At 43.3% G+C, this 25,583-nt stretch overlaps 1 protein-coding gene and 1 long non-coding RNA gene across 2 annotated transcripts in view; both read right to left on the minus strand.

Moving 5' to 3' along the window:
• Positions 1–21,657: 21,657 nt before the first annotated feature.
• LOC142034018 (uncharacterized) lies at positions 21,658–22,868 on the minus strand. The gene is made up of 2 exons (XR_012651428.1): positions 22,806–22,868; positions 21,658–22,697 (listed from the first exon to the last, which is right to left on the minus strand). It is a non-coding gene; the product is annotated as an uncharacterized LOC142034018 (long non-coding RNA).
• Positions 22,869–24,056: 1,188 nt separating this feature from the next.
• Positions 24,057–25,583, minus strand: part of MRPS6 (mitochondrial ribosomal protein S6) — a 47,472-nt gene continuing 45,945 nt past the window's right edge. Inside the window, exon 4 of the mRNA XM_075034800.1 lies at positions 24,057–25,100. Within this exon, the coding sequence (XP_074890901.1) occupies positions 24,920–25,100 (181 nt within the window). The 3' untranslated portion in view covers positions 24,057–24,919. The remainder of the gene's footprint in view (positions 25,101–25,583) is intronic.

Below are 25,583 nucleotides of genomic sequence, written 5' to 3' on the forward strand. Positions count from 1 at the left end.
CAAGGAATTGCCAGAGCGCATTTTTTCCCAGCCCAAGGGTGTTTTCACTGTGATATAAATTTGCTGATTCAGGACAAACCCAGAATTTCATAAACTGTCTTTTCGGTGCCCTGCACACATGAAGACCAGGCCATGTGCTCACAAAAATAGTCTCATGCACACAAGCAGGACTTTAGTTAAGCCACTGTAGTAGGCAGGCCTATAATTAGGAAATTTTGATTTGATGTTAAACATGGCTGGATTTGGGAGTCAAAATGTAGGCTTCTTTTACACAGCTGACATGCTGCTTGATTTCACAGGCTGCAAAGGGTGACCAGGAAAATGCCAGAACTAAAAGTATCTTTCAGTAAAGAATCCAGTTCTTATAACAATACCTGCCTGCAGTTTCCCACAAAGGAGATAATAGCTCAGTGAATTGTTCACATATAATCAGCCATCTAATTGTGTGTGCAACTGCCAGGCTGGAATATGCAAATCCACCAGCAAAATGAATATGTGCATTCTGAAAAGTGAACTTTAAAAGGTCTATGGTGACAGGCAGCCAGCAAGGTCTAGTTCCAAATGTCTTCTACAACCTTATCATGAAATAAATGGCACTCAGTTAAGTTCTCAATCCACTTCTGACCATTTGACTTTGAGGTGACTTTTCCTAGCTACTAAACTACTTTCCCTACAGTCATCCTTCACACTACTGTGAGACCATATATAAACTTCAGGAAGGTTCTTCATCAAGGTAAAGTGCACCAGCTCTGCTCCATCTCCTGTAACAGTTCAGAAAGCCGGTTCTCTCATTTCAATCATAAAACAGCTGACAGTAATTGCTTGTTCTGTCTTGCTTCCAAGCAAATGAAAACAAGGACCTAAGGAACAATAGAGTAGAAATGACACTTGTGAAACAAGCATGTTGTAAGTCCTAGATAATCAACTATGACAAATGCATTCATAAATGTGTAATTGTTATATGAAGGTGGGGGGGCAGCTGGAGAGGTGCTGTGTTCAGACTCACAAATCATTGAAATTAGAGAGGGAAAAGAAACAAGCCACCTGGGGCCAACACAGAATCATCACCAATGGTAGTTCATTAATAAAAGGCCCTAAGGAAATAACATATGCCTAAATGGGAAAATTCAAGAGGCTATTCAGGACTAGCATGCAGTTGCATGTTTGGAAAACCAGCCATAATGAAGGCAATGATAAATGACTGTGAGCAAAAAAACAAGAGAGAAATCAGAAGAGCCAAAATCGAGTTTGAAAAATAAATAGCCCAAAGTATTAAAAAAAATCGACTAGAGGTCCTTTCAGGGTTTGTCCACATTAGTGCTTCAGTTCCAATCAGGAGCATGCTTTTGAAGCAAATCTCTCCATCTTCACTTAACATGCTGTGCTCATGTCAGAGCAGACAATCTAGATTCTTCTCAGGTGAAACTAAACCAGAAGATGCACTCCAGGAATCCACTGAATGTGCTCCAGTTGCTAAGTGGTGGTCACTTCATGGGACCAGGCCAGAACAGATCTAAAATAAAAGCCCCTTGAAATTTGTAGAGTGTGTGGATCCTGTATCCTCATCAGCACTAACTGTTCCTGCTTTGCAGGCCTTCTCCTACTGGCCATCACCATGTGCTAGCATATATACAGCCTCAGTGTCTCTGAATCTTGAAATAAGAATCTGAAATGAAATCTGAGCTGGGAAATGTGTGAGGTAACCTGGGCACTCGCTAGGTTGGTGAGGCTTTAGGGAAACAGTCACAGCAGAGACTACATTTCTGAGAACCTAAAGGATTCCTCTGCACCCACCTTTAGCACTCAAGTTGTTGAGGAGATACCTATCCCAAACCTGCATTTTTTAGTTCCTAAACCAGTCTGACTAAGAGATGAATGTGTCAGCAATAATGGCTTATGCTAGAGCATAGGAATGAATTTTAAAAGCACCCACTTTCCAGGTTTATCTTCATGAGTCTGGGTGGAATCAAGTCAGGTTCTTACAGAAATAAGTAAACTCATTAAGAACAGTCCCTGTTTCAATGGTTGGGAGGACAGCATAGTTTTATACCTTTTTTTCAGAAAGCTGAAAAGCTGAGTTACACAACACTAGGCCTCACAGGTTAAAATAGTTTAAAAAGAGAACAAGAAGTCCCCAGAAGATCACTCAGACATGGTCATTTCTCACAAATGTGGTTTCTGCCCTACAAAAATCATGTGTCATCTGTTTTCTAGAACATTTTGGTAAAGGCACTGGAGAACTGTTTGACAAAGCTTTGCAGGCACTCTAAAGACTGCCAACAAAGGCGCTGCAGAAGTCACTACAAGTGTGGGGTGGATGTGATTGATAGAGTCATTGCAGTTTAATGAGGTAGTACCCATCAGCTGATCTGCCAAGGCTCTCTATGCCATTGTAACAGAGCGACTTTCACTCAGGTGTCCATGCTCTGCAGACACAAAATGATCCTAGGCTGTGAGACCAGGTAATCTCATGTGGCAACAATAATCTAAATGGTGTGAAAATCAAGAGTCAATTTTCCTCATGGCCAAAGGTGGCAATGAGACCCTTCCAGTGCTACACTAGGTTTGCTGTCTTTAAACACAGGCACTGATGACCTGGAAATGGAATTAGGCAGGGAGGCAGCAACACTTCCAAAGGGTGCACAGTTATTTAGGTTAGTGAGGCAATAAGATTTTCCAGAGGGATGGACAGTAGCTATATGATGCCAAGCAAAATGTAATGCTCATAAATAATGCACAGTGCAGGGGAAAACTGTCTTTCATTGTTGCAGAACACTGCCAGAACTGCATCAGCTCAGCAAAGGGCTGTGTGTGCCACTTCAGATGAGTCCAGGGTACCCTGACTCAGGGTTTTAGTGCAGCCAAAGAATTAAGATATATTGGCTGTAGAAGAAATGGCCTGCAGAACAATGCAGAGAGATTATCATTCCAACTTCCTACATAAGTGGAGGTGCAGGCACAGCTGGGAAAATGCACTGGTCACTTCATTTCAAAGTCAGCATCACAGAAGTCACTACTGATCACTGACCTCCTGTTGTCCTCTGCCATCTGCCAACTCAGTTAAAATAAGCTAAGTTAATTTATACAGTTTATACAGTAGGGTTTTGCTGCCACAGTAGACTCACTTTGATTGGAACAGGTTAAGGAGTACTTACACAGGCAATTATGCCATCAAATCAGAGACAAAATAAGTTGTTTATGCAATGAGGTGTGAGAAATAGCTGGGGTTAGACTTGGAGGAGTGTGAAGGGGTAAAGAATACAACATTTAATTACAGCACCAGAAACAGGACGGATTGACTGTACCCAGAAACTGGAAGGCAATTCCAATGAGGCTATTCAGTTATCTAACACCATTAACTGTAAGTGCATTTAATGCGTTTTAATGTGATGGTAGATAAAATGTTTTGAGTACCAGCCTTATGAACCAATCTTTCCAGGCCTAGTGTGGTAAATGTTAAGCTGAGAGGATCTAGAAGAGTAAACTGAGAGCATGTTCTCATTGAAATCTCTCCTTGGACATTCTGCAGGGCATTTGTGACTTCTCCCAGCTGTTAGCACCCAAAGGTAAAACGCTTGCAGTCACTAGAAACTCCAAAATGCACCCAAGGCTGCTGAGGTAACACTCCCATCCTCTCACCGCTACTCAGGCAGGGACAGGTAGTGGTCCCCGCACTCAGAGATGAAGCTAAGCAAACTTTGTGGTCATCCTCGCAGCTGCAAGGCCTTATCTGCTTAGATCAGCAGCTCATTTCCCAGGTATACAGAAGGCTTGGGCTCATCAGCACTCTCCATTCACTTACATTGCACGGGGTGCTATCTAATAGACGTGCAGGTAGCAGTTTGAATTCACCAGGTGCTGTCACAGGAGAGGGGTGGGGAAAGAGTTAAAAGTAGATAGACATTGGCTATCACATGGTACTCCCTTTTTTGCATTCTCAATGTTTACATTTTTTGGCCACAAAAGGATACATAAGTTGGAATTGTTTGTTTGGGGGTGGAGGAAACAGGTGTTACGTTTATCTGTAACCATCACTTTCAGGTGGCATTGTATGTACTTGTTCTGTTAGCCAGGAACTAGTATGCCCAAACAGTTTATGCATACAAGTAAACAAAGCTTGAATTTACTTAGGCTGTGCTTACATGGTTACTTTAATCCAATACAAGTGCATGCTGCCACTGGCAGAGGCTGCTTGGCTCTTGCCTTTGCCCCACAGCACATCAGCATGCTCCTCCTCCCTGCCCAGGGATTTCATGCACCAAGAAATCAAGTAGCCAAACAGTGATCCAGATCAGGGAACCAGTTCATCTGCAAACAGGTCTTTTTTTCCTGTTAAGTTGCTTTTCAGACAATCAACCTGGCACAGCATGCAACTGCAGTGGCATTAAAACCATGAGCATTTCCGTGTAAAGGAGATGTCAGGGGAACGTGGTGGCCTTCCCAGCATAATCATCTGCTTATCTGTAGGCTCATACTCAAGTTCTCTTGCTGTCAAAAGGAACTTAGGCACATACTTAAAACTGATCTTGTGTCTCAGAAGCTGTATAGAGCTTTTTAGCAGTTTTAAATTCTAACATAAATAAAACTCTATTCTACTCATAAAATCTCTACAAGCAAGTTTCACAGAAGTAAAATTCTCCATGTATGATGATCATTAATATTATGCAATATTTGTATAGCAGCATGAAGTCATAAAACACGGACAAGAAAAAGAAAATTACCTGAGATCATCTTACGACTGTAGTTCCAACAGCATACATACATTTCAGAGCTGATTGAAAGTTAGAATTTCTTTTTTCATCAAAGTTTGACATTCTGAAATTTGGGGTTGATCCAAGGATAAAACCAACTATTTCAGCAATTTCTCAATAAATGGGCAATCTGAAGGAAAACAAGAATTAAGAAGTGGTTAAAATTGTTTAAATTAAATCTTGTTTCCGGGATCAATTTTAGGACTTTGAAATTTCATTTTAAAATTATTTTTTAGAAGTTCTCTTACTTCATATTTTCCAGTTATTTCATGACTAATCAATAGCATTATGCACTGACTAATACCAACATGTCATAATATGACGTATCATAATTTAAATATCTTTCTATTCTACCAAAAAGTGTTATTTTTAAAACCATTAAGGGCAGTTGCTGCCTAGTACTGATCAAAACACCTTTTTTCTCTCACAGGATAGTTTGATGCTTTGACACAGAAAAGAAAGGAAGATAAAATATTTCAGTCAGCACTGAGCAGAAGCTACTCTAAATTACATTTAGAATAAAATAAAAAATAAAATTTAAGTGATAGAATGTTTGAACTTCATGTCATACTGTATGTACTACATCAATGCTAACAGCACATACAATGTCTAGAAATAGTTTAAAACAATGAAAAATATAAAATAAAACAGAATTAAAAATATTTTTAAATAAAAAAGAACATTTTAATTATGTAAAATTAGGTTATTTTCCAAAACAAAATGTGCAGCAGGAGGAAGAGAGTAGCAATCCATTTCATTCTGCTGCAATTTTTGAGCCCAAATCTGGCTCCATCTTACTGAGGAAAGCATTTTTCTTTGAAGCTGATATGACCACTTCTGTGAGAATAGCGAAAAAAAATATTGGCTCGGAAAATGCCTTTCTCAAAGAGAAGGAAGTGATAAAAAAATATATTATACCAATTCTTCTGGGTTTTTAAACACTTCTGTGTTACTACTAACAAACGATCATGCCTTATCTCTAAGTTTTCTCTAATAACCTTCAGGTGACCTGGAATATACTGGGATAATACCAGAGTAATTTTCCCCAGCACATTTAAAATGCCGACACAACCAAATTCAACGCATGGCCTCTTTGTGACTTTTTTCATTTGCAGGGGAACATACTTATGCAACATCTTTAGCTCTGCTGTTGCCTCTGCAACAAAAGGGAAAAGCCCAAACCACCGTCTGTCCATTCCAGCGACTCGACAGGGACCCACCAAACCACTGAGCAAAGAAAAAACTGGAATTTGCAGCTGCAAAGCACAGAAAAGAGCTGCAGTCGTGCAGAGGCACATTCCTCCTGGAAGACAAGGCCGCAGTGGGCAGCTCCTCAGAGCCAGCAGCAGGCCCACGCCAAAGTAATGCACTGAAATATTGGCATTTTTCAGAAAGGGCTCAAGCATTTCGGTTGCCTGACCTGCAAGGCAGATTTTATTTAATTAGGTTTCAAAAACAAAAAAGGGGCTAGGTTTCTGGTCCCTCAACACACCATTTGCCATGTGCACAGTGGAGTGTGGCAGCCATTACATCCCCAGGAACCACCAGGCCCCCACCTGCCCCTCAGGCCCTGCCAGGACCTACCTAATTGGTGACCTAAGCAACTAAAAAAAAAAAAACCAAAACAAAAAAAAAAACAGATAAAATTAAAAAAAAAAAAAAATAAAGGGTTATTTTTTATTAAGGGTCCAAACAGGTGGATAGTAGTTCCTAAAGTCCCCACTGTGAGGAGGCCACCGGACAAGCATCACTCACATCATGGCTGCCCCTCCCTGCACACCCCAAAACTGCCGCATGCCAGGGGCCCCCTCCTGCTGCTGGCTGCTGAGCCCCGCAGCAAGGTGGACATGAGGTTTTTTGGGCATGGCTGTTGCCACTCTTTGCTCTTACGTGAAGGTTGAACATCACGATGCTTGTCGCTGGGAACAGTGTAAGGTGCTGACAGGAAGCAAGTCAGGGTTGGTTGGGTGCTCAGTTTCTCTCTTTCCCCACCTCACAGAGAGCCTGAGATGTAAGGAAGCCCACTTACATAAATGGAAGAAATTCTTCTAATGAAGAGTGAAGAAAACAGCTTCATCACCAGAAACAGCCCCCCGCTGTGCTTGAGATCAGATTTTGAGAACTTGCTCCAGACAGACTCCACAGTGGGCCGAGTTCAGAGACAGTGTCTGGCAGTGGCAACAAAACCCCACATCTTCCTGGGGGAAATAAATGTTTGAAGCTGGAGGATGCATGATCTGTATCTTAATATCATCCCTGATTTAACAGGAAACCATTCCATTAAAACGTGGTGGTGTGATGGGGGAAGACTTGTTCATGTTGTAACATCTCCCTACAAATCTTACCCTGAGTGCAGCTGTTGACGAGGAGAAACAAAGGGGACTTTTCTCACAACCTGAGAATGACAGAGCATTATATGAATGGAAATTCTGGCACCTGCTTTCAAAATAAGCAGTTAATTTCATTTCTGTGTGTCTATAAAGCTCATAAGGGTTACAATGACACATGCTCAGATGCAGCCTTTCATTGCCAAATGTTTTTCAAAGAGTTTTACAAACTCAGCTAGTTCTGCAAAACTGTATAAGCACACATGCACATTAGCAAATTCCTGCCTATTCCTGAGGTGCAGCTGCCCAGTAGAGGAAATAAAACCTTTTTTTAAAGCAGCAGGGCAAAGCAGGAGATAATTTAAGGAATGTAACGGCATGCCCTCGAGCATCTTCATTGCCCTTGCTGGGACACAGCAGCTCTTGAGTATTCATCTGCAGAGCTACATGCACCTTTTATCTAAACATCCATGGCCATACTGGAACTGCCCTGACCCAGACCTTATGCAGGGACTTAGAGGGTGCTCTGGTCCTGACCCTATAACATATGCAGATAGGATGTCCAGTAAAAGCCAAGTGCCTGCATGCCTGTGAGGCTCTAAATTCCAGATATCCCAGGGTGAATAGCTTAAGGACTCAGGGTGGAACAAATTCCCTGCAGTAAAAGCTAGTAGGCAGAGAACTATACGACCCATAGTTACCATTGCTTGCCTTGCAGTGGCCACTCTTCAGCCTTACAACCTACTCACGCCATTCTGATGCCAGTCCCTTCCCAGGCAATTTTCTATGCAAGTATGGAAGCTGAGTGACCCTTCCAGAAGGATGGTCCCTGTTGTAGTTAGCTACAACCCAGAGTGTGATCCTCTGGTCCACTGTCAGCAGACTGGGACAGCATCTTCTGCAGATGGCTGCAGAGAGCAGAGCAGTACAGAAATGGAGTCTCATGATACAATGACTGAAATGCTAGGCAAGTGCGCGTATGCCGGCAGGCAGCTTTAGGCATACAGAGAGTGAATGGGCAGTAAGTACAAAAGCCAGAAAACACAGACCCAGGTTGCTGTGGGAAGGCATTAGAAGACTATCAGAACCTGGCTTATAGTCTTTGGTGCCCAGATTCTGGTTAACTTCTTACTGCCGGGCAAACAGTTTGAAACTCTTTGTTTTACGGTGAAACTAAAGCCCTGGTATCTGTTCCCAGGAAGTTAGCAAGTCTAAGCTCTCAGGAAAGTGCCAAGAGTTCAGTGTAAGGAAAGAGTCTCCCGTGTAAGGGGAAGTGATCTGTGGCAGGGGAGTTTCTCCTAGGTTCACATACCAGGTTATTAGACATAAAGCCAAGACCCTAGCCTTTTATGACCATTCAGGTTCTTGCCATCAGGCCTTGTTCTGTGTTCTTACCTTCTTTAGTCCAACCTGCAGCAGCCCCATCTGCAGAGGACAGAGGTTTTCTCGGCCACACCAGTCTAAACACACAGCAGTCAGTCCTGAAGGTTAACAAAGTTCTTTACCAGCAAGCTGGAAGCGGTGGACCACGCAAGGGCCATCTTAGTCAGGCAGATCTCTTAGCTGTAGTAGTAAATCTTCATCTCTGGTCACCTTGACTTTGTTCACGCTGTCAAGGTGACTGGCCTGGAGTCCAGACCTGAGCTTGGAGATGTAAGTGGTGTGAGCTGGTAGCATCGAAAGTGCCCACAGGAGCAGAGCTTGAGTGTAAGCTAATCCCCTCCTACACCTACCCTTTCATGCCTAGAGAGCAAACTGCTGCACTCCAGGTAATGGCCAGAGAAAGTCAGCACACAGGGAATGTGAACAGGGAGTTCAGGCTAAAGTGTGAACACACAGCCTAAAGTACACATACATTTTCTGTGTTTATACCTTTTTCTCTCATACAATTTATGGACAACTTAGGAAATCAAATATAATAGTGCCAAAGGCCATAATTTCGATGATTTATTTCTAAAATTCATTCATTTCCTCACTCTTCTCTTGAATTTTCTTCTTCCTGATTAGACCACTTGCTTTTTTCAGTGTAGTGTTTTCTCAAACTATTTTATTATTTTCCTTTGCTTCAAGTTTCTCCCTTTTTTTACTGAAAAATATCAAGTTTGGCCATCGCTTTTTCCCTTACTCCAGGTTTGGTATCTTTTATTTCCCCAGATTCTCTCCCTCCTACTGATCCTCCAGGGAGAGGCTCTTGGAAGGAATAGACTTACTTGCTGGTAATATATACAAAGCTACAAATAAACTTACTAGCTATATAAATATAGATGACTTTTCCTGCAAAGTGTCTCATAAGGCTGTTCCCACAAATGGGAAGCTGTACATCACAGAAATATCATAATGAGCAGTATAAGACTTAAAAACAAGCGTTCTTATGAATATATCTTGACTTCTGCTTCTGAAGGTGACAGGCACTGTGCCTCATGCTGCCTTTTTTCTGAGCTTACACCTTCCACTTTGTGCTTCTTTCACTCTTCCAACAGTGGAGGATGTGGAGAAGCTTGTCTACAAAAGCAACACCAGAGATGGTATGCACGGTAGCAGACAGTGGGCAGATCTGGAAAAGCCCTGTATCTAAAAAGCACTGCCTTAACAATATTTGATATTAAAAGAGATCGGTTGCTTTTATCATGTGATTGGGAGAGTGGAGAACCAGAGATCCCATTTTCCTTTTTTTTTTTTTTAAGGTCCATGAGACAAGGGGAAGATTTATTTCAGAAACTAAATCCATAGATTTCTCAAACCCAAAAGTGGGAACCTGCCTCTCTTAAACAGATGGCAAGTTGTAGGAAGCCAAACAGAAACAACATTCATATTTTACAGTGAGAGTGATTAACCAGTGGAAGAGTCTCTCCAGAGGAGGGGCTAGATTAGCTTTCATTTGAAATCTTCATCTGAAGTTTGGCTACCTTTCAGAGAGAAAATCTATGCCAAACCAAACTTGTTGGGCCAACTCAAAACAGGTTGGAGTATGGCAATAAGTAGAGTCTGTGATAGCCAGTAGATTAAACTGAATGATCTAAGGCACCTTCTGGCCCTTAAGGTGTGTAGGACTATGAAGCCAGGAGACTGCAGTTCTAAAGAAATCCTTTGAGACTTGCTGTACACCTCACCTATCTCCTCCATAATCTCTGCAGAGGACATGATAGATCAAGTTCCTCAAACAGCTCACTGGCTGTGGACAATGATAAAAGCACCCAATTAGAAGAACTCATAAGAAAATAAATTGATTCAGGAATGCATTGAAGAAGAGAGAAGTGTAGAATAATACGTGAAAATTAATCTAATCATAGAAAGACACCTGAAATAGCTTGAAAGTCAAGTAAGTGCAAGTACCTCCTAACTCTAGAGTTTCCTACCATAGAAAGAGGATTTTGAAATGGTTTGTCTCCTGACAATGAGGCTCAAATTAAAAAATAAAATTGAACTTCTTTATGGTAAAAAATATTGTAGAAAAACTACAAAGAACTGGTCAAGGGAAAGATGTCAGAAAAAAATGGCATCTGTTTATCTGTAGTCAGAAGAAGTCTTTATCTTTCCCTTAGCATGCCTAAAACACGCCAGCCTGGAGAAGCCAGCAGGCTTTCCATAAACTCTAGAAGGCTCTCAACCAAACACTACAAGATATTTTCAAATAACGGACACACATAGCAAAGAGGAGGAAACTCATTAAAGTTAATTGGCCCACCTAGAGAGTCTTTTCTCTGCCAAGAGTTGCTTTTTCTTTTTTTTTTTTTTTTTTTTTTAAAGAACTCTGTTGCTAGCACTGATCAAAGTCAAAACAGTTGAACCCTCAGTAAAATCTCCCAAAATTTCTACTTTCATCCAGGTCTGAGAAAAAACTAACATCTGAATGAGGAAATAACTGATATGCAGGTAACCTGCTAGACTTTATTTTCAGGATTTAGAAAGAACACAACCTATTATTTTTCAAGGAACATTTGTTAGAAATCTTTTAGGAGAATTCTGCAGAAAGCTCTGAATTTTGAACCTGGATGACATCAAGTAAGTTGTTGATCCTGCAAATTTTCAGGTATGCGCTTAGCTTTGTGCAAGTAAGCAGTCAGATTAAAATCAACAGGGCAAGGAAAGTAAACACACGTTCTCCCCCAGATCCAAGGAGAAATCAATGACAATGGAATAAAACAAAGCATGTGCATGCATTTGCAAGAATGAGATACCTTGATGACCATCTGGACTTCTTAATTTTCATCCTCAGAAAAATACCCTAGCAAATACTTTTGGTAAAACCAGCTACCATGGACTCCAACTGGCTTCAGTAGGTTGACCACATTTACCATTAAAAGAACCCGTAACGTTTCTGCGGATTCTCACATGAGGAAGACCACTATTGTACTTTCTTAAATGCCAGCATTTAAGGACCATGTAATTCAAATCATAATAACACCCAGAGGGGGGCTCTTGCTCTTCACAGCGCAATTAACTGAGGGTTTTAGACCACAGCTGTTTTTAGAGTTCCCAGAGGTCAAGAGGAATGTCACGTGCAGGAGCAATTATAATGCTGTGATTTACAATCCTCTTCACAGTCATCGGCTCCGCTCGTCTCCGAGTGATTACTCAGTGTCAGCGGAGGCTGTGGAGAAGCCGGCAGCACAGACCTACACAAGGAGAAGTGCCGCACTTTTCAGTAGTGATTCACCCACTGAGCACAGAAAGCCTTCAGAGAAACTTGCTGCAGCCTTCTTCAACTGGAAAGATGGGCTGCGTCTACACTGCTTTGTTGGCATGCTTCCCGGCACCCCTTCCCTGTCCCCCCATGCTGCCCTGGCCTCAGACTGTCTGCAGGGATGCCACGAGACCCCCTCAGTTGTCATGACGGGCTGGGAACCTCATCAGTAGCTTTCCCAGAGCTGCCCAAACCCCTTATGCACCCAGAGCATAACACAGCACCAGCCAAACCACTGCACACACAAACTGCCCCACCACAGACAGTGTGTATCCTCCGAGGTCACACATCACCCGGTGCACCAGTGCAGGGGGACTGCAGCAAGCTCCAGCACCAGAGGCAAGTCCTGCTTGCCACTCATCCTGCCACCAGGCCCACGGACGTCCTCCACCCACACAGAGCCTGGGCAGTGCCAGCCAGCGCAGCGAGCCTCTCTGGGCACAGCACTGCATGCATGGGCCTGACACTACTTTGTCATGTGTCAGACTATTGCTCCCCATCCTTCCTGTCCCAGCCAAGCCCTCTCCTCCCACCCTGGAACCTACGCTGCAAAGCCAGGGTGCTGCAGATGGACAAGCCCACCCGGTGCTGTCTCCAACTCAGCCAGTCATCAGCCGCCTGGTGTGGGAATGCACGTCCCAGCACACAGAGACCCCAGGTCATAGAATCATTTATGTTGGAAAAGACCTTTAAGATCATCAAGTCCAAACAAGGTTATGCACTTGTCCCTTGAGGACAGAGAAGGAGGTGCATATGAGGATCCATGAAGTGACTCCAGCTCTGGCCTACCCATTTACCAGCAGCTGTGCCACCCCAATCTCTGCCACAGGCCACCTGCCCACACCTCATTCTGGCTTCTGTTATGGCTTAACCGAGCAGGCAGCTAAACACCACACAGCCGTTCGCTCACTCCCCCCCACAGTGGGATGGGGGAGAGAATTGGAAGAAAGGTAAAACCCGTCAGTTGAGATAAAGACAGTTTAATAGGACAGAAAAGGAAGGGAAAATAATAATAATGATAAAAGAATATACAAAACAAGTGATGCACAATGCAATATCTCACTACCTGCTGACTAATGCCCAGCTAGTCCCCGAGCAGTGGGCTGCCACCACCCGGGCCAACTCCCTCCAGTCTTATTGTTCAGCATGATGCCATATGGTATGGAATATCCCTTTGGCCAGTTTGGGTCAGATGTCCTGGCTGTGTCCCCTCCCAGCTTCTTGTGCACCCCCAGCCTCCTCACTGGCAGGGCAGCAGAAGAAGATGAAAAGTCCTCAACTTAGTGTAAGCACTGCTCAGCAACAACTAAAACATTAGTGTGTTATCAACATTATTCTCACCCTCAATCCAAAACACAGCACTATACCAGCTACTAGGAAGAAAATTAACTTCACCCTACCCGAAACCAGGACAATATCCATCCTTATTCTATACCATCTACTTCATGCCCCGGTCCCACACTTTCCAATACATCCCAATTAATCACCTTCAGCTTTCCTGTCTTTTGATATATACACACAGATGTAATTCCCTTAGTCTATGGGCCTCCCCTCTAAAATGTCTGTTGAGTTCATTTAGTCCATGATTTTGGGGTCTGTCTGTCATAACAGTCCTTCAGGGCAAGAAAGATGGTGTGTGGTGCTGGATTGCTGCATGCTGAAGCCAGTTCTGGTTCCATCACCGCTGCACTGGTCCGGTTCTATCATCACTGCACTTTGCTTAGTTTCATCAGAATTCATTCTTCATTAATATGGATAATTCTTACTGTAATACCATTGATATGGCATATAGCAACCACAGTAGCGATGACATACAGTATTATATAGCAATTAACATCTTACAGCTCAAATCATTGGCTATTCTCACCCAAAATCAAATCCCCTTGAGGTGCACACAGGACTTCCTCACCCTTCTGGATTTCCCACCAAGTGCGCCCAGGTCCTTGATCAAAAGCAATCCCATGGATGGGTTTGTCTTTGCCCAAGGCAGAAATAACCCAGACTGTCTTCCCCAGCATACTTTTAAAGTGCACTACAGTGGCTTTATCCCCTTCTACAGTATGTGAAAATTTTAATTGGGCAGGGCCAGCCCAATTGGCAGATCCCCAGGTGTTGACTAACCGGGTGGGTTTTGCTAAATGTGTATCCCAGTGTTTGGATATCCCAGCACCCTTTGCTCTTAGTGTAGTCTCCAACAGTCCATTGTATCATTCAGCTTTCCTGGAGGCTGGCACATGATAGGGGATGTGATATACCCACTCAATGCCATGCTCTTTGGCCCAGGTGTCTATGAGGTTGTTTCAGAAATGAGTCCTGTTGTCTGACTTGATTCTTTTTGGGGTGCCATGTCACTGTAAGATGTGCTTTTCAAGGCCTAGGATAGTGTTCTGGGTGGTGGCATGGGGAACAGGATATATTTCCAGCCATCTGGTGGTGGCTTCCACCATTGTAAGCACATGGCGCTTGCCTTGGAGGGTTTGTGGGAGTGTGATACAATCAATCTGCCAGGCCTCCCCACATTTATATTTCAGCCACCATCCTCCATACCAAAGAGGCTTTAACTGCTTGGCTTGCTTGATTGCAGCGCATGTTTCACATTCATGGATAACCTGTGCAATAGTGTCCATGGTCAAGTCCACCCCTCGATCACGAGCCCATCTATATGTTGCATCTCTTCCTTGATGGCCTGAGGTACCAAGGGCCCACCAAGCTATAAATAATTCACCCTTATGTTGCTAGTCCAGATCCAGCTGACCCACTTCAATCTTGGCAGCTTGATCCACCTGCTAGTTGATTCCATGTTCTGTAGTGGCCCGAGTCTTGGGTACATGAGCATCTACATGACATACTTTTACAACTAGGTTCTCTACCTGAGCAGCAACATCTTGCCACAATACAGTAGCCCAGATGTGTTTGCCTCTGTGCTGCCAGTGGCTCTGCTTTCATTGCTGTAACCATCCCCAGAGTACATTTGCCACCATCCATGAGTAAATATAAAGCACTGGCCATTTTCATCAATGAGCAATGTCTAATGCTAGCTGGATGGCCTTCACTTCTGCAAATTGGCTCGATTCACCTTCTCCTCCAGCAGTTTCTGCAACTTGTCATATAGGACCCATACAGCAGCCTTCCACCTCTGATGCTTTCCCACAATAGAACAGGACCCATCAGTGAACAGGGCATATTGCTTCTCATAGTCTGACAGTTTATTATACAGTGGGGCCTCTTCAGCCCACATTACCTCCTCCTCTGGCAATATTCCGAAATCTTTGCCTTCCGGCCACTCCAAGATCACTTCCAAAGTTCCTGGGCAACTGAGGTTTCCTATTCAAGCCCATTGTGTGATCAGTGCGACCCACTTTTACCCCACGTGGCATCAGTTGCATGATGTGTAGAGGAGACTCTCCCTTTGAACATCCAACCCAGAACCAGCAGTCGGGGTGCTAAGAAGAGCTGTGCTTCAGTACTAACCACTTCCGAAGCAGCTCAAACCCTTCATATGCTGCCAATATCTCTTTTTCAGTTGGAGTATAGTGGGCCTCGGATCCTCTGTATCCCTGACTCCAAAACCCCAGGGGTCAGCCTCAAGTCTCCCCAGGTGCTTTCTGCCAGAGACTCCAGGTAGGGCCATTCTCTTCAGCTGCGGTGTAGAGCACATTTTTTACATCCTGTTCTGCCTGGACTGGCCCAAGGGCTACTGCATGAACAATCTCCCATTTAATTAGTTCAAAGACTTATCATTGCTCAGGGCCCCATTTGAAATTGTTCTTCTTCCGGGTCACTTGATAGAGAAGGCTTACAATCAGACTGTAATTTGGAATATGCATTCTCCAAAACCCCACAATGCCTAAGAAAGCTTGTGTTTCCTTTTTGCTAGCTGGTAGAGATATAGCTGTTATTTTATTGATCACAACCATTGAGATCTGATGAGTCCATCTTGCCATTTTATTCCTAAAAACTGGATCTCTTGTGCACATCCCTTAACCTTACTTTGTTTTATGGCAAAACTGGCTTTCAGAAGGATTTGGACTATTTTCTTCCCTTTCGCAAAAACCTCTTCTGTTGTGTTGCCCCATATAATGATGTCATCAACGTACTGCAGGTGTTCTGGAGCTTCACCCTGTTCCAGTACAGTCTGAATTAGTCCATGGCAAACAGCAGGGCTGTGTTTCCACCCCTGGGGCAGTTGATTCCAGGGGTATTGGACACCCCTCCAAGCGAAAGCAAACTGTGGCCTGCACTCTGCTGCCAAAGGGATTGAGAAAAATGCATTAGCGATATCAATTGTGGCATACCACTTGACTGCCTTTGACTCCAGTTCATATTGAAGTTCTAGCACATCCAGCATGGCAGCACTCAGCGGTGGCATGATTTCATTCAGGCCACAATAGTCTATTGTTAAGTCACTCTCCATTAGACTTTTGCACTGGTCATGTGGGACTGATAAAGGGTGAGTGAGTCTTGCTGATCACCCCTTGGCTCTCCAGTCAACGAATCAACTTGTGGATGGGAATCAGGGAGTCTCAGCTGGTGGAATATTGCCACCAGTGCACCGTTGTGGTAGCAATCAGCACCTGTTCTTCTTCGACCCTCAGCAACCCCACAACAGAAGGGTCCTCCAAGAGACTGGGCAAGGTAGACAGCTGTTTAATTTCCTCCATCTCCAAGGCAGCTATACCAAGAGCCCACTGGTACCCTTTCGTGTCCTTGAAATACCCTCTCCTGAGGCAGTCTATGCCAAGGATGCACAGGGCCTCTGGACCAGTCATAATGGAATGCTTTTGTCACTCATTCCCAGTTAGGCTCCAATACAGTTATCTGTTGGGATTCCCCTGTCACTACAGAAATACAGATGGGTTCTGACCCATTATAGCTTTATGGCATCAGGGAACACTGTGCACCAGTGTCCACTGGAGCCTTATACTCCTGTGGGTCTGACATGTCAGGCCATCGAATCCACACAGGCCAATAAACCCACTTGTCCCCTTCCTCCACCTGGCTGGAAGCAGGGCCCGTCTAGTCCTGGTCATAGTATTCATTACTCGCTTCTTGTAAACATGAATCAGAAGTCCCTTTATTAAGATCAGAAGTGAGATCAGCCCTTCTACTCTGTCTGGGGAACTGCCCACTGGAAACTGGAGCAGCAATTTTCCTTGAAGAACCCCCTTTTGTGATTTGTTTTTCCTTGCAACTCACATACCCGTGCCTCCAGGGTCGAGGTAGATTTTCCATCCCACTTCCTCATGTCCTCTCGTGGTCACGCAGGTAAAACCACAGGGTGGCTTATGGTGTGTACCCACTATATCCTCTCTCTTGAGCAGAGGAATGCTTACTCCTAATAGCTGAGATACTGGTCTGTACAGGGGTAGAGTAGGACATACCCTCTTTGAATTGATGAAACTCCGCAGACAGTTTCTCCACAGCTGAGATGCAGGCCCGTAGGAAAGAAGAGAGACTTCCTTTGTATTGCTGGAGTTGGCCAGCCAATTCATCCACCGTTTGTCCCTCTCCGTCTTTCCAGGTCATTACTGTCAATGAGTTGGCATACGATAATTGTGTGCTCCATACAAGCTTCCACTACATGGGTCGTGTACACTTGACTTCATCTGGATCTTTGGATAACTGCTTGTTGTCCAGGTCATCATAAATCACCTCCAGCATGGCTAATTCCCCCAGGTACTGGATACCTCTCCCTGTGGTGGTCCACTTGCCTGGGTGACATGTAACATCTTCCTTGAAGGGATAACTTTCCTTCATGCCTGACAGGAGTCACCTCCAGAGGCTGAGAGCTTGTGCTCCTTTTCCAATCACTTTGTCAATGTCCCCTTCCCTACACTCTAATTCCAGGCTACTGGCCTCGTTATTCCAGCATCAGAGCAGCGAGGTGATAATGTGCTCGCCTGGACAAAGGCTGAAATACTTTCATGTATCTTGCAACTCACTCAGGGACAGCATGATGTCATATGGTATGGAATATCCCTTTGGCCAGTTTGGGTCAGATGTCCTGGCTCTGTCCCCTCCCAGCTTCTTGTGCACCCCCAGCCTCCTCACTGGCAGGGCAGCAGAAGATGAAAAGTCCTCAACTTAGTGTAAGCACTGCTCAGCAACAACTAAAACATTAGTGTGTTATCAACATTATTCTCATCCTCAATCCAAAACACAGCACTATACCAGCTACTAGGAAGACAGGTAACTTCATCTGAGCCAAAACCAGGATACTTGCCACCAACATTTAAACTTGGGTCTCATGAGAAGTTCAAGCGGCTGAGTTGGCAGTCTCTGGGCAGCGGTAGCAGAGGATGGTGAAGGAGTGCTTCCTGGGAGATGGCTAAAGCAGGAGAGGAAGAAGAAGGAAGGAGGAAGGCAGGTGCACCACCAGCGCTCACTAGCCATGTCTCTCTGTGCACTCCATAACCTCTATGGCATATCCAAAGACCATCAAATGGGCATTTCTGTCAGCTCTGTCAATCACAGGCAACTCCTGTGGACTGCAGCCCAAAGCACAGCCTTAGACATGGTAAGATCTCAGGACAACACCAAGCATCTAAGTGTATGTTGAACAAATATGCGCACATCTTTTAAAGCCAAATCTTGGGCCCATCAATCAGCAGTTGACAATTGTTTCACAGTTCTCTAACCAGAGAATAAAGTTTCCTTCAGCCACAGTGCAAATATCTCCCAGCAGCTCTTCCAGTATATCCAGCCCGGGGAGAGAAACCCTTCACAGCTCTATCTCCTGACCCACTAAATCACTTTTCAACGAAGCTTAACAAGGGTGCCAGAGCAAGCCAGCAGCAATTTCTCCGCACATGTGGAACACAGAAGAGCCACCACATCAAAGCAAGGGTGGTCGCTACTGACCCGGAGGCCAGTCAGTGTAGGAACCCCAGCATGAAAGTCCCCATGAACAAGTAGCTGAGTGTGACCCCACATACCAATCCCCCACCTTCCAGCTCAGCCTGCATCCTGCACAACAAACAAAGCCTTGGGGGCTGGAGTTCCTTGAAAACTACTTTTCCAACCCAAGATTATGCAGATTTTCCTTCCTGATGATAGTCCTCCTTTCTCTGGCAGGAATCCTAAGCTCTCCTAATGCGGCTCAGATGAATCTGACCAGCATCATGAGTGCACTAGTTCATTTTTTGTTTCGTTTATTTTTTCCCTTTTGGCTGGGTGTAGCTGTTATGTAATTTTTTTCATCAATATAGGGTAGGGCATTATTTATAGGGGAATTACAGGGATTACTAAAGCAAACCATTTGCACTTTCCAGTGGCTGGTACAACTTCCAATATCCTACCCTGCCTCATAGTTAGCAAGTTGGAGGATCAAATGATTTTGGTTTGATTCTCCTCCAGCATGCTGATGCAGCACAAGTCTTGTGTCTACACTTTTGAGCATGCTGGGCACAGACCCATACCCACCAGCTGCTTCCAGTACCACTCTGTGCAAACATACAGATTGCTTCAGGGTAAGAGGGAGGGATGTACTTTTGTTTTCCCCCCTGGTATTCCTACATGCCTCTGTGGCCTGTACTTAGCGTGGGTCCCTTCAGCTTCTCCACACAGACCCTTTACTCCTTTGACACCCTTCTCCATCACTTTTCACCCAGTGTGGTCTGTTATGACCATTGCTGCAGCTACTTACCATTGAATGGGATGCTTGGCCCCATTCACCCCTCCACACCAGTGCTATGGATCCTAGCACTTCTAAGGTGCCTAGCCCCTTGACATTTAAGGAGTGAGTGTATTTCTTTCATGACATTCCCACTCACTGAACAAGAGAATGGGAATGATGCCCATGCATTAATAAGATCATGAACATCCTGCTCTTTACGTTTTCCTCAGTCATGGATTTCCCAGGTATCAATGCATACAGACAGAACAGATTATGTATGACATTTCCATTCTGCTCATCACATACAAAAAACAGTGGAGCAGACAGCCTGCAAGAACTCTGGGTACGCAACAAGCCTTCTCCACCCTGCCTCACCCCGCTGCTGCTTCCAAAGTGAATTGTGAAGGGAAATTCAAAGCCTTTTCTCCCTGCATGTAACTTTCATGTCAGCCCTCAGCAGAAAGTTCAGCTGAAGTTACCTCATTACCACAGTCAGAAGCTCCGTGAGAGCCCTGCATGTTAGGCATTCTCCAAGGCGCACCACCCAGCCCCTGCACGGAAGTGTCATGCGAGTCTTCATCAACAGTCTGCAATCCCTGCTAAGATGGCTAAAGTATTCCCCTTGGGAGAAAGTGCATCGTACTGTCAGGATACATCTGCTCCTGCAGAACTCGGCCAGAGGCCTCCTACTGATTCAGTGGAGCTGCACTATCCCCAAAACTATCCTCAACATAAATGTGCTGAAGATTTCAACAAGCCGGATTTGCTATGTGCCAGTTAGCATTCTCCAAACAAGGTTGACTTGGCAGTCTAAGCACAATGCAAAAACAACAGGGATGAAAACTCTCCCAGGTTTACAGTGAGCATTACCTCCCATTAAAAATGCTTTTAGAAGGCAACCTTGAATATTCCAGAAGTGGAATCTGTCAATGCATCACTCCCCCTCTTAACCAGCATTCAATAAGTGGTGACTCTCCCACTCCCCCGCAGCGCTGCACAAATAGCTGTGCAAAGAGGAGCAGCATTAGCCTAACATAGTCCGCCAGCTGCAGCCTGCATGTTTTTAAAGGTCTGTTGAAGCAGCACTAAGAAAGCAACACATTACATAGGTCATGGAGAGTAACACGTTTTTAATCTTCCCTTTGTGCGGCAGTTGGGAAAACACATGTTTTGGCTCCATATCAATTCTCACTTTCATCCTATCTGAACCTTAGAATTCTAGGAAAGGACACAATGATGATTCCCTTTTTAATTTCCCTTGTTCTGTTTCAGTGGGTGGAGGGACATAGCACCAGTCCCAATGAATTTATCAAGCATCTCATTTGCTATAGTTGTGTTTTTCTGAGAGCTCCTCAGTTCAGATGTTACATGAAAATCATGCCAGCAACAAAGTTTGAAAAAAGTGAATCACAAAATCTAAAAGGCCAATAAAGAGAACCTCATATTTTAAACAATACTCATGATTTTTAAGCCCATGATTACATGCCACGAGTTCAAAATATCTGGGGGGGGTTTGCCTGATGATTCTTGAATATTTATGCTGGAGACACTGGCAGTGCTGGACAGATCCTAGGAGCTCCTCTGAGCAGAAATAATGTGTGGCAGACTGGTCATGTCTTAAGAGAAATTTCTGTGACTCCAACAGCACTGCTTTAAATTTTAAAGACTTCCTTCATGACAGAGTGTAGCAACTTACTAAACAGCAACTGATCTCATTAAGGGACAGGTGATGTGTTTCAGTGATCAAAGCCTAGATTCAACAGTAGGAGCCCATGAGTCATGTCTACTGGTGCCATTCTAATTACTCCTCGGATGACTTCCAAAGCAATACATCCCTGTGTGCTTGTTGTACCCAGCTCAGCCTACAGCTCCGAAGTAGACGACCAGCTGAAAAATGATTTTCAGAGTGCCATTAAAACATTTAGTGACAGAAATATTCTGCTAACACTGAGGATCCTGAAATTCTTTACGTTCACACCATCAGTCAGCTGCACAGCAGATGCACTCTCGTCCATGGGACCAAATCCCTGCATGCACAAACTTCCTGAGGTCAAGCCAGTGATCACACCAAGCGCTCTGCAAACAGAATGCTTTGACGGTGCAGTGCCTTCAGTCTGCTGAAGAAACCTCCAGAGTGCAAGATTCAGCTAAGAAAGAGAGGCAAGATCAGGAAAACGGAGTGCCTGAAGACATACCCAAGATCTTCACCATAAAACCACTTGTGCCCATTTGTTTGCTGAAGGTTAAGATGGAAAAAGAGAAAACATTTCCGAGCCAGGAGAACTACCAGTTGTTATTTTAATAGTTACCCAACTCTGTGTATCTCCACAATCCACAAACAAGAAAACCAGAGTATCTAGGAGCATAAAACTACTTATTTTATACACTCGGGAACATAATCTCAGGAAGGGTTGAAGAGCTTCACTATTGGATTCTTTGGTAAACAAAATTTAAAGTACTGGTATTCAAACTGGTTAGGCCTTTGGGAATGCCAACAGAGTTTGACATTTTAGGTATTTGGCCACTGTTTGGCTGCACAGACTCTTCTGGCTCTCCAGTGACACCACATAGTATCCTGAAATTTTATTCTTGGAGATCAAGAGTCGCTCACAGCCCAGTGGGACAAACCAGCTATCGACGATCAAAAAGGCAAACACATCTGAAAGACGTGCTAAGGTTTCCCTTCCTCTGCAGGGACAATTTATGATTGTTCAGGGTACAGTTACTCGCTTTCTTCCATGACACAACTCAGACTGTTTGCTCAAACCCAGAACTGCTCAAATCTTCTGATACACTCCAATGTCCATTCCTGCGTTTACAACTATTGAGAGAAAAGACACACACTGTTATACATTAGCTTCCCAAAATAGCTAACTACCAGTCTGGGTGGCTGACTGAGCTAAACAAATTGCAACCCAAAACTCCCTCCTTAGCCTCCCCAACCCCACCCCCTATTAAAACAAAAAAATAAAAAATGTTCATATTAGAAACTATCAATTATGAAGAAAATAGTACATCCAGTTGAGAGCCAGCTATTCAGCAAACCTTTTATAAATAAATCCTGCTGCTGAGAAAGCACCAGTGCGTATGTAACCACGCACCAGTCCAGCAAGCACAGCTCTGCTTGTGGCCACTGGTTTCAGTGGTCAGTGTTTCTATCCCAAAGGCAAAGACAACTGTCAGTCACTCCCCTCCACACACTCAGTACTTCAGAAAACAGGATCAGCTGTGGCTCCAAGAGATGCATTACTGCTGATCCGCTCTTGGGACGAGATGGACTCAGGAGCCCAAGTCTTCTGCTTTTGACATCCATCAATCTTCTGTTAAGATCAGAAATGGGCCCCACAGAAAAGAGGGGTATGAATGTCTGACTGGCCAAAGGTCATCATTCACAATATTGTTCATATTTAATAAGCTGATGGTCTCACCTCTAATGAGCATCTAGGATTTTCCTACTGAATGCAGGCATCAACCTAGAAACTGGAACAAATTAAATGCAAAATTTAATACTATGCTAAAGGAAATTGAATAAGGACAAACATACAACATTTACACGTGTACAGCCTCTGTTGACAATCTTCTTCATTTTGTGAAGTTGAAAGCTTATACATTCTCCTTTCTACTCAAATGAAATCTAGGGCCTGAAGTTCTAGCCAAAGGCAAAGTAACTTTAAACTATAGGTTTTCTGTTCACTTTCTATTTAAGAAAAGCTTCTGAGAAACTTTTGAGTAAAACACATTCTTTAAAGCATTCTGTATTTCCCTACTGGTAGTTTGCACTTTTTACACTGTGAATCTGAATTTTCAGCAGCCCATCAGATAGGGCAACTCAGGGAGCCAAACCTGTGGCATAGATTTACAAACCTACAGCTCCTCCTGGCTAAGCTCACACCCGTATGGAAGGAAGGTCTGTCCTACAAGCAAAAATCATTGATAAGAAAAGCTCTTCCTGGAGCAGGCACCAGTGCACGCAGCACAGGATCAAAACTGGCAGTAACTACAAAAAAAGAAGCACACCTAATATAAATCCGGCTTCAGTAAGCATGTAGTGCATTCTCTCTATTATCCCAACATTTTCTCCAGGAAAGAAGAGACAAAATGTGAGTCTGCTCTAAAAAGAAAAGCAGATTTAAAAACAGAAAAAAGAAAAAACACCAGAAAAAAAACCCCAAACCCCACATGCATTCATGTCTCCTAAATAAAGATGCACAGAAAGAACATTTCCTCCTTTGTTTTTCTAATTCACTTTTTCCTTTAAAAAAGATACTCAGAAGAAACACTGGTTTCTTCCTCCCACAAACTTCTGCATCCAAGGAAAAAAGCAGCATCCCCCACCCCTCCCCCCAATTACTCAGCTACCTCCACCAAAAAGAGGGACAAATGCATGATGAAATAGCATGCGGGAGAGTAGTCACACCAACGAGACCTGTCACGGGTCTCTGGGAATCTGACCTTGGCCTCTGGACTGGCCTTCCCTTTGGCAACGCACAACGCTGCAGTGCCAGAGGAGGCAGCTTCTGGATGAAGCTCATTCAAGTAAAGAATATCCTCTTTGCATAACAACGTATCAGTGTCAACTTACTTTCTTCTACAGAAATAACTATCCACACACACTCTCCTTCGGAAGGAGAAATGGCCAGCGCATTCCTTCAGTAGCATGGGGGAAAATATGGACACACTCCAGAAACTACTGAATTTATTTCCAACCTGCAGGTCATACTACATTAATGTCATCTTACACATGCATTGCTTTTTCTCTGGTTTTCACAAGAGCAAAACAAAGACAAAATATACATTAAGACCTTTGCCCTGACGTTTTTCTCAGTTTGAGTCCACCTGGATCTAGCTGATGGTAAAACATAGCGTCTTTTATCCTTCTGTTCCTATATAAGCATGGTTATTCTCTAACCTGCTGCCTGGAAGTTTCTGGCCTTTTCTATAGAGACCAATTTTTTACCTGTAATTTGAACAGACTTATTACCTTAAAGAAAGAAGTATGACGTGGTTTTTGGCAGTGTAAGTTATTTTTTCTTGCACCTTTTCTGCTTTTAAAAAATGAGTCAAGTTTTATTTTTAATCACGCTTTTATTATCTTTTTCCAAAAACAAAAAACCCCACCTCCAACAAATCAAAAAAACTCCAACAAATCACATCCTATACTGCTATATTTACACTGTAGACTTCTTAATCTCTTATGTAAATATACATATTCTGAAGTAATCTGTCTTTGCAAAAGAATGCTATTTTTAGCATTCTGATGATGGATAAATCTTCATTATCAATGTAATGCTCGAAGAGAAGAGAGAAGAAAATCAATTTTCAAGTTGTCAGATATCAAGATAAGCATACAGATTAAGTCTATTCAAATTATTTTAAACAAAAAGAAACCTCGAATGTTACAATAACTTAAGATAGTGTACTATACCACACACAAAACATGGCCAAAACTGATTGGTTTTGATGGACATTAGTTATCACAATTTTTTGCGGAAGTAGGAATAAAAAGGTTTTTTAAAAGTTTCAAACGTGCTATTTGGAATATTCACTTCTTCTTCGCAATTAGTTTATCTTCATAGTTGACTGGAATTATGCCACTGCATTCTTCTGTCTTTGATACAGGATGCTTTATAAAAGCACGTCTAATTACATCAATATCACGTCCTAAATGATCCATCATGGTCGATACAATCGAAGGTGGGCCCTCTAAGTCTATCAAAAAATACCTGCAATGAGAAACATATACACAATAAAAAAATATACCTGTACTGCAACAACTTTAATTGAAGTAACTGTTTTGTGGGATTTCTTAAGTGAAATTTTCTAATTTTTTCTTGTATTTTAGTACCAAGTGGTTTGAAATAAAAGCTCAGTATTATCTTGATTTCAAATAAGAAAACTTCAATTGAAGCAGGCTCACCCTCAACTTTTCTTTGTTGTACAGCATTGCTTACCCAAGGAGATTAAAGAGAGCTTACTCTTCTTGACCTGTTCCATTCATTTCTACACCTTGATTTGAACAGTCTTAAAAAAGAAGGTAGGGTGGCACATTCATTTCAGTTACAACATGCATCCTCCTTCTTCAAATTCACAGCATTGTTTCTTTGGGAACCAGATGTCAATGTGAAACATCTCAAGCTTATATATATACAGGCACATTTCTGCCTTTAAAGTTCTGCTTCAGAGCTGAATGGAAATTTAAAATAAAA

This window comes from Buteo buteo, chromosome 8 (assembly GCF_964188355.1).
Source record: "Buteo buteo chromosome 8, bButBut1.hap1.1, whole genome shotgun sequence".
NCBI classification, from domain to species: domain Eukaryota; kingdom Metazoa; phylum Chordata; class Aves; order Accipitriformes; family Accipitridae; genus Buteo; species Buteo buteo.